The sequence below is a fragment of the Equus przewalskii genome, chromosome 25, assembly GCF_037783145.1.
Source record: "Equus przewalskii isolate Varuska chromosome 25, EquPr2, whole genome shotgun sequence".
NCBI classification, from domain to species: Eukaryota; Metazoa; Chordata; class Mammalia; order Perissodactyla; family Equidae; genus Equus; species Equus przewalskii.
Genome location: NC_091855.1, coordinates 34,527,434 through 34,536,527, shown reverse-complemented (window position 1 = coordinate 34,536,527; position 9,094 = coordinate 34,527,434). Strand labels below are relative to the sequence as shown.

General features: G+C 48.8%; 1 protein-coding gene and 1 long non-coding RNA gene across 3 annotated transcripts in view; one reads left to right on the top strand and one right to left on the bottom strand.

Annotated features, from left to right (window-relative positions):
* On the bottom strand, positions 1 to 1,432 carry LOC139079423 (uncharacterized). Its single transcript, XR_011533065.1, has 2 exons — positions 1,125 to 1,432; positions 1 to 223 (listed from the first exon to the last, which is right to left on the bottom strand). It is a non-coding gene; the product is annotated as an uncharacterized lncRNA (long non-coding RNA).
* A 522-nt stretch (positions 1,433 to 1,954) lies between these two features.
* FBLN5 (fibulin 5) overlaps positions 1,955 to 9,094 on the top strand; it is a 75,002-nt gene continuing 67,862 nt past the window's right edge. The window contains exons 1-3 of one of the 2 annotated variants that reach the window (XM_008530195.2): positions 1,955 to 2,661; positions 6,326 to 6,380; positions 8,661 to 8,712. In XM_008530195.2, the coding sequence (XP_008528417.1) occupies positions 2,645 to 2,661; positions 6,326 to 6,380; positions 8,661 to 8,712 (124 nt within the window). In that variant the 5' untranslated portion in view covers positions 1,955 to 2,644. Of the gene's footprint in view, positions 2,662 to 2,710; positions 3,188 to 6,325; positions 6,381 to 8,660; positions 8,713 to 9,094 lie in introns of those variants that run through there. The other variant, XM_008530194.2, reaches the window with a different exon arrangement.

The window sequence follows — 9,094 nt, the reverse complement described above, 5'->3', positions numbered from 1 at the left end:
TCAAATTCAAGTCTTTTATTATCATCCTCATTTTCTCCCCTCTTCCAATCCTGCAGTTTTAAGATGGAAATGGTCTCTGGTCCAAGATGAGTCTCTGGACAGTTTTACGGTCAAGATCCTCAATGTGTTCATGAAGAAAACAGGTATATCAGTTCCTCTCCCTTCTTGTCTTTCAGCAAGGGTGATAATACAAGCGAGTTAGTGGACTGAGTCATTTAAAGCTCTGCATGAATAGAATATATTTTAAATGAGATGAACCTCACATTTTGAAGAGGTAATATATGTTCATGGTACAAAATACAATTCCCAAAAGGTGAGCAGCGAAGAGCAAATTCTCCCCTCCCATCTGTTCCCCAGCCACCTGCCCAATGTCCTTCCTAGGAGACAAACCATGCTCACAGCTCCTCACGCATCCTTCAGTGTCTTTTCTATACTTAGACAAGCAAGAACTTGTAAAGAACTTTTCTCGAATGGTGGCATGCCTTAGGCACAGGTCTACAACCTACTTTTAACACTTATTAATGTATGAGGTTGATCTCTGTGAAATTACCAATATTCTGCTGTTTTGACCTACAAAATACATTGGAATTCCTTCAATATCAGCACATAAAGAACTGCTTTGGTTTTGTTTTTTTTTTTTTTAATACAGTGTAACATACATAAGACCTCAGGTCTTACGAGTCCTAAGTGTCCACACCCCTGTGCAACCAGCATCCAGATCAATAATTAGAATATTACCAGCACCCAGAAGGCCGTTGCAGTCCCTCCCAGTCACTACCCATTTTGGATTCTATATAAAAGGCGTCATCCAGTATGTACTCTCACCTGTGTAGGTTTTTTTGACTGGTTGCACAGTAGCCCATTTTTGGAAGTCCCTTGCTTTAACCCTATTGGTACCCACTTGATGGATGTGAAGCCTGTTTATAATCTTTTGCTATTACAAGCAATAGGAGCAGTGAATAACCTTGTAAATATAACGTATTTAAAAAAATGTTTTATTATGGGAAATTTCCAACACCTACAAGGTAAATAGAGTGGTATAATGAGACACTCAGCTTCGACAACTACCAACAGTCGGCCATTCTTGTCGAATGTATTTTTAGAGTAGGATTCCATTTACTTACCCAAAAAATGCCCTTTGAGAAGCCTAAATATATAGACTTCGGAGTCTCAGCTGTATCAGTGAACAGCTGTGCATCCTTGGGGAAGTTACCGAACCTCTCAATCCTCCTTGAATAAAATGGAGATGATAATTCCTGCTGCCCAGAGTGATGGCGAGAAGGATGGAGCTACCTCATCAGCACTTTTCCAGCTGTAGGTGGGGCTTTGCTGAGGGGCCCAAGGGAAGATGCAGGTGGGGCAGGAGGAACTTGACCTATTGCCAGTCCACTGTGTCTTTAGTAAGATTCCATTTGCTAACAGGGTCCCAATGCTGAAAAGAAAAAGGAGGGAGAAAGAAAAAGAAATAGTTTGAAACCCCTGACAGAACGAACATAAAAGACTTCACACAGTTCAAAATTTTAGGTTATTATCCATCATTCTGCTTTCTCTGGAGTCTCCTTTCAAATCACCTTTTCACTTGTTAAAATCACTTTCAAGCTAAGGGACACTTTATTGAATCAAAAATTTTTTTCCCAGCTTTATTGAGATGTAACTGACACACAACGTGGTGTGAGCTCAAGGCGCACAACGCGCTGATTTGATACACACACGCTTTTTCATGGAAGCAAGAACATGCCTGTGCGAGTCAGGGGACGAGGGCAGGACAGGGAGGTGTCCTTGCACCAACTGATGTCTTGAATTAGCGTCAGCCAGATCCCTTCCTCCTCCTCTTTAGCATCCCCTCCTGCTGCCCACTCCTTCCGGAAAATCGTGAGTCTCCTGTCGCTTGCCCCAAACCTCTGATTCCTTGGTTCTGGTTTCCCAATAAGTCAGAAGAGTGTCGTCCCGTCGTGGGGTTTGTCATGAGTTCAAGTTGCTCATCTCCCGGAGGGGAGTAACTTTCAAGGGTGTCCCGATGCCAGGAGGTGCTGGTGTGCCGGGTCCCCCTCCCCCGCCTCAGCCACCACGGCCCAGCCCGGAGATGTCCTCCCTGGGTGGGAAGTAAAGGGTCAACAGGCCCTCCCAGCCCCCCGCACCCCACCCTCCTGCACTTGCCGGCCAATCGCCTCCAGTAGAGATGCTGGGAGCCCGAGTGCGGCTGCTCGCGCCCCGGGAAAGGGCTCTCCTCCCAGCGCTGAGCACTTGGTCCTGGCAGACGCCCCAAGATTGTTGTGAGGAGTCTAGCCAGTTGGTGAGCGCTGTAATCTGAACCAGCTGTGTCCAGACCGAGGCCCCATTTGCATTGTTTAACATACTTAGAAAATGAAGTGTTCATTTTTAACATTCCTCCTCCAATTGGTTTAATGCTGAATTACTGAAGAGCTAAGCAAAACCAGGTGCTCTCGCTGCAGGCTCTCCAGCGGCTGGGAGGACCCAGGCTCTCCCCTCGTCCTCTCCACCACTCGCTCGTCCCCCCTGGCATAAAAATATCGGCGAGCCCCGGGGCCCAGAGGAGGCCGAAGTTCAGGAACTGCTCCCAGGGTCCCGCACTGTGAGCTCTTTTTCTTTTCCCCTTTGCGTCTCCTGCTCGAGCATCTTGGACATGCCAGGATTAAAAAGGTAGGTTTTCCGCTCCGGACTTTTTCCTCCAGGGTCTGGAAACCCTACTAAAACCTGATGGGTGGAAAATGGCTATGGCTGTGATTCAGGCCGTGTCAGGATATTGGAAAAGGCATTTGCTAGTGATGCAATGATATTGTTAATTATAAAAAGCTGCGCCTCTGTAATTTCCATCTTGAAGCCTTCTTTTGGGAGTGGGTATTTTAGAATCCAGTTTCAGCAGCCAGCATCTGAGAGAGGTCTGCGAAACCTCAGAGCTTGATTCTGCTTTCTTTTCGGAAAGGGCAGCGAATTTTGTGTGCCCTTCTTTTTTTTTTTTTTTTAAAGATTATGTATTTTTTTAATTTGGGAGACCGATTACTGGTTCACTAGCAATTATTTTGCTGCATCGTCTGTTGGGCAAGAGAACGGGCTAGCTGAACATCCCCAGGCTGGATTTGCTCTATGTCTGTGTGGGATTCACAAAGGGCATGCAACCCCGAAGTTTCAAGCCAGTGAAAAGTGGGGACTCCAGACAGAAATACATGTAAGCGAACGTTTTGCTCTTTTTTAAGGAAATTGCAATTCCAGTCAAGTAATCCTTAAACTTGGAAGAACTTGATCTAGATTACATCGGCACAGTCTTTATCCAGCGAACCCTTGAAAACGTAGATGGATTAACTGTGTATGTGTGTGTGTGTGTCTGTGTGTGTGTGCGCTGAAAACTAAGCTGTAACACTGTCATCCTGGATTGGGGACCAGCATTTCTCCGACAGACAGCCCTGCGATCCGGCTGGTCTCTCCGGCTTTCCTCACAGTTTAGGATGGTGGACAAAATGGGTGGACCCACCTGTTTTCAAAAGTTCCAGGGACCCGTTAGGAGCATCAAAGGCTACCCCGGTATTCCTATGTTAGTTTATTTTTGGAGTTGTCTAGAGTTTTTCAGGACAAGGTATAACTATTTGTCACACCGAGAGAGCAACAGTGCTGGGGTTTCATTTCGTTTTCTGAAAACCAGATCGACTAGCCTGGAACTTCCTTGGCCTCTGGGACCCAGCTGTGGCTCCTGCGGGAGGCCGGGCTTGAGGCCGGACCTCTCTGAAGAGACCTGTCTGGGGTCTGCCCTTTAGCCAAAGGGAATGGGGAGCGGGGCAGAGGGGGAGAAATGGGGTTAGCGTGCCTTTTCCACTAGCTCTGAAGTCCACCGCATTCAGTCAGCCTGTTCTGTCTCCAACACAAACGAGACAGGGTTTTATAACCAACCGAGAGGAAACTTCATGTGAAGAAACAGGAAAACATTGAAATTCATAATATACAGCCTGGAAAATAAATTTGTTATTGTTCTTTCATTCCTTCCAGATATAAATCTGGCCTTTGCAAATATCAAAAAGCTCTGGGATTTGGCTCTGCGCTTTATAAGGTCGGAGCTGTCTCCAGAGTTCTAGAACCTGGCTCACACAGGCACGTAGACGAAATGAAAACTCGTGGCCTCTCGGGGTCTTTATTCTTTGGCTCGGGGACTAGATGAAGGAAGGGGGCTCGCAACTCCGAGCACCACATCAGGGTCCCGTTCCCTCTGGATGTCACCTTACTTCCAGGGCCCTCTGAGTACCCGGATTTGCTGATTCAGACGAGCCCTGGGTGGTGGATGTGAGTGACTTTTGTAATCTATGGAGCATCCTTTTTGTGAAGGGAGAGATCATAAAATGGAGGTGTATGTTGACAGTAACAGGCCACCAACCAGGTCCCAGATCCACTGCTCTACCGAAGAAGCCTTCAGGAGCACCTCCTCCAGGAAGCCTTCCCTGACCTTCCTTTCCCTAGCCCCAGCCTGGCTCTCATGGCATTTCTCTCAGTGCCTAACCAAAGTGTAGAGACATTGTTGATTCATGTGGCTCCCAACCAGCTCTCCAGCGATTGGGTCATAGTTTTGTAGCTCTTCTGCCTCAAGTCTATGCCTGCAGGTAGTAGTTGTTCAAATAAATCGCTGTTGAACTGAGTAATAATAGCACTAACGAAAGCTCTGCATGTCCATAGATGTTTTTCCCATCTTAACTATTTTTAAGTGTAGAGTCTGTAGTGTTAAGCGCATTCACATTGTTGTGCAACCCGAACTCTTTTCATCTTGCAACACTGAAACTCTGCACTCATTGAACGATAACTCCCCCTCTCCCCTCCCCGAGCCCCTGGCAGCCCCCCTTCTACTTTCTGTCTCCATGATTTTGACTGCTCTAGGTCCCTCATATAAGTGGAATCACATCGTATTTGTCTTTTTGTGACGGGCTTATTTGACTTAGCTTAACGTCCTCCAGGTTCATCCATGTTGCGGCATGTGTCAGAATTTCCTTCATTTTTAAGGCTGAATAATATTCCTTGTATGTGTGTGCTACATTTTGTTTATCCATTCATTCGTCAATGGACCCTTGGGTGGCTTCCATCTTTTGGCAATTGTGAATGGTGCTGCTAGGAACACGGGTGTGCCCATATCTCTTTGACACTCTGCTTTCATTTCTTTTGGGTACATGCCCAGAACTGGATCATATGGTAATTCTATTTTTAATTTTTTGAGGAGCTGCCATGCTATTTTCCACAGCGGCTGCACCATTCTCCATGCCCACCAACAGCGCACAAGGGTTCCAATTTCTCCACGTCCTCGCCAACGCTTGTTTTCTGCTTTTTGATGATAGCCATCTTGATGGGTGTGAGGTGGTGTCGATTTTGTATTCTTAAAGCACATTGGCGACCACGATTTTATCGGCTAGAAGCTCACGAGTGATGAAGGGTCGATGTCGCAGGCTCGGAGGGGTTTGGTGGCTTGTGAATGGCAGAGCCAGCCTGACCCAAGGTTTCTCCTCTAAGTCCTCTTGTCGTCTCATCCACCCCCCGAGCTGAGTTTCTTCTTCCCCAGGCTGCCCAGGCCCCCGCCTCCTCTTCTGCATCAGGGCCTGTGGGATTAGGTGACTTTCCTGTGACACTTTTCTTCCGAGGAGCTCAAGGCCTTCACGTTTGCACTTTCCTCTGTTTTCATCTTTCGAGGGCACTATGGCTCATTCACTCTGCAATTGCTTCAGAATAAAGATGCTCAAAACTCAGGTAGGGGGGCTGGCCACGTGGTGCAGAGGTTAAGTGTGCACGTTCCACTTCGCTGGCCTGGGGTTCGCCGGTTCGGATCCCGGGTGCAGACACAGCACCGCTTGGCACGCCATGCTGTGGCAGGCGTCCCACATATAAAGTAGAGGAAGATGGGCACAGATGTTAGCTCAGGGCCAGTCTTCCTCAGCAAAAAGAGGAGGATTGGCAGCAGTTAGCTCAGGGCTAATCTTCCTCAAAAAAAGAAAAAAACTCAGGCAGGTCTCCCTGTGTAAGGAGTAGAGACTGAAGCAGCTGGTCAATACATTGTTAACACCACAGCGGTGGGGTTTAGACTTTTTATTTGAAGCAGCAAAACCCTTTATTTAAAAACACCATCTTACACGTTATCCCAATGTATGAAACCGGTGGAAGAGGTGTGGTTCAGTTTGGGGTACCTGGTGCCCCCTTGGCCTCCCCAGAGTGCAGCCCTCCAATATGAGCACAAGGCAAGTCACCACTGTGCACACCTGGGCAGCAGGAGGTCCCTGTTCACCCCCAGACCTGGATCCTTCAAGCGTCTCGGGCATTTATGTCGACTTCTTGCACTTTGCAGGATACTCACTGTCACCATCCTGGCTCTCTGTCTTCCATGTCCTGGGAACGCGCAGGTAAGATGTCTGTCTTGTTAATTATCTAGAAGTGTGTTGAAAACCAGGGTGAGAGTGTCCGGCCAAGCATTTTAGCATCTTAGGATTGTGGGTGTGGGAGGGGCTTAAGGTTCACCTGAGCCAAGCTCCTCCTTCTGCAGAGATGAAAGCTGGGGCTCAGGGAAGTGGCAACTTGCCCCAGGGGGTGTCATTTATAAGCGGCAGGGCTGGGACCTCCGTGTCCTGACTCCCAATGCAAACTCTTAAACAGATCACACCATCTCATGTGCGTCCCTCGGGAGAGTCTTGACTTACTGTAAATGTTAAAAAGTCAAATGCAGGGGGCCCAGCCCAGTGGTGTAGCGATTAAGTGCACACGTTCTGCTTCAGTGGCCTGGGGTTCACTGGTTCGGATCCCGGGTGCAGACACGGCACCACTTGGCAAGCCATGTTGTGGTAGGCATCCCACATAGAAAGTAGAGGAAGATGGGCACGGATGTTAGCTCGGGGCCAGTCTTCCTCAGCAAAAAAAAGAGGATTGGCAGCAGTTAGCTCAGGGCTAACCTTCCTCAAAAGAAAAAAACAAAGTCAAATGCGTTCTAGTGTTTGTGGGTGATAGTGCCCTGGGGGTGCCTGCATGTGGCCCATGAAGGTCTGTGTGTCTCCAGAGATCTGCATCCCCTGCTGCAGGAGGCGGGCAGAGGAAGCGGATGCTCGGTGGGGTGACTCTGCTCCAGATGCCTGAGGACCAGACCCCTGGGAGGGGTGTGAAGGGGAGAAGGCTGCGGGGCTCAGGGCTGCAGTCTGGGCGAGGCCTGCAGCATCCCGGGCTTTATGTAGTGAGGACGTTGGTGTCAGCCCTTGAGAAACGTGGGCGGGTTCCACCTGCCAGCTCAGAGCAGCCTCTCTCGGTGTCTGGCTCAGGAAAGAAATGAGACAAGGCCCACCGCTGAGCAGGGCCGGGGGCTGCAGGCGGGTGGGGCATATTGGTCCCTTCATATTAAGAATTTTGAAACGGATTCAGACCATTGGGGGTGGAAAGGATCTTGGGAAGAGTAACAAAGACTTTTAGATCTCGGAGGGGCCTTGGAGTCCTCTAATCCAGCCTCATGGTGACAGACGAAGACATCCAGGCCCAGGGAGGGTGGTGGTTACAGGACTGGGTTTACTGGATGTTAAGTGTTTTGCACACATCAACATGTTCAGTCCTTACAGCCTCGGCAGTAAGTGCCGTCATCCCCATTCTGCAGATGAGGAAACTGAGGCATGGAAAAGTTACGCAGCAGGTAGCGGCTAGAGTGAGAATTTGAAGCCAGGCCGTCCAGTGGACCTGAACCCACACCAGCACTTAGTTGGCGAGTCAGGACTGCACCCTGTGTCTCCTGGTTTCCCGAGCTTCCTGGCATAGCCTCCTGGCTCCTGTGCTCCGGTTCTTTTGCCCTACGGCCCTAGACACCTGAACCCACTGTCAGGAATGCAGAGCAAACCCATCATCTCTACAAACCAACCCACAACTCAGGGAAGCTGAGCCCCTGGAGCCATAGCAAAGGCCAGGGCCGGGGCCCCCACAGTCAAAGACACAGCACCTTGGCCCATTCCTGTAATGTGTCAGGCTCCAGGGTCTTCGCGAAAGGTCCACTGACTGTCAACCCCCACGACATCTTTTTTAAATGCATGAACATGTCACTCAAGTTGTATGTGAGGCCTACAGCCCTCGGGGACTGTTGTGATCTTTCTATATCTGGAAGCATCTTCGTGTAAATTTTCTTGCTGAGGTCGAAATGGAGGATTTTCCCCAATTCTACTCGTCTTGGAAAGCCAACTGCAACACTGTATAGCTTTTATCTTATGTACAGACCTCAGAAGTGGGTAGAGGATTTCACGGGGGCAAAGAACTCATCCTGGGTGCTGAGGAGGTGAGGTTGAACGGCCCCCACGGAAAGAGCGTGGCTGCCCTAAAAAGCAGTCACACCCGCTCTCAGTAAAGGTGAATGCAGGGTGGGGCTCATCGGGCAGATCAGATGTGATTTTTATTGCTCTTCATAACCAGAGCATAAAAAGCCCCAATAACCATCTGAAATGATGGTGCAGGAGCTTGAAAAGCAATGCTAAGTATGAAATGATTGTAAGAAAAAAAAAAAGAGAAGGCGGTGTTCTCATACAGGTGTTGGTATTAGGGATGCCTTTGCTCTTCACTCCATTTCCTGAACTTTCCTGATGGAATTATAATACTTTAATAGTGAAAAAAAAAATAAGTACGTAAAGTGACCTGGCCTCTCTTTTCTGTCTCCTTTCCTGCAGCAACAATGCACGAACGGCTTTGACCTGGACCGCCCGTCAGGACAGTGTTTAGGTAAGAGGCCACTGAGGATCCTTCACTGGGGGGTGTTCGGTGATGCCCCATTGCAGGGTCATTTCTTTCTCGGCCGTTGCTCAATATTGTCCAATCTGTGTTAGCCTTGCCTGTGGAAGAAAACAGGGGCACAGAATGTTGAAGGCGGTGGCACCTTGTATTGATGGTCTTCTTTGTGCCTAGCATGGCGCTGAGGCCTGGACGGGGCAAGGATGAGTAAGAATGGGTCCTGTCCCCAAGGAGCCCTCCATCTGTGTTAGTTTCCTTGGGCTGCTGTAACAATTGCCACAAACCTAGTGGCTTAAATAACACAAATTTGTTATCTCACAGATCTATAGGTCAAGAGTCCCACCAGGCTAAAGCGAAGGGGCCGGCAGGACCT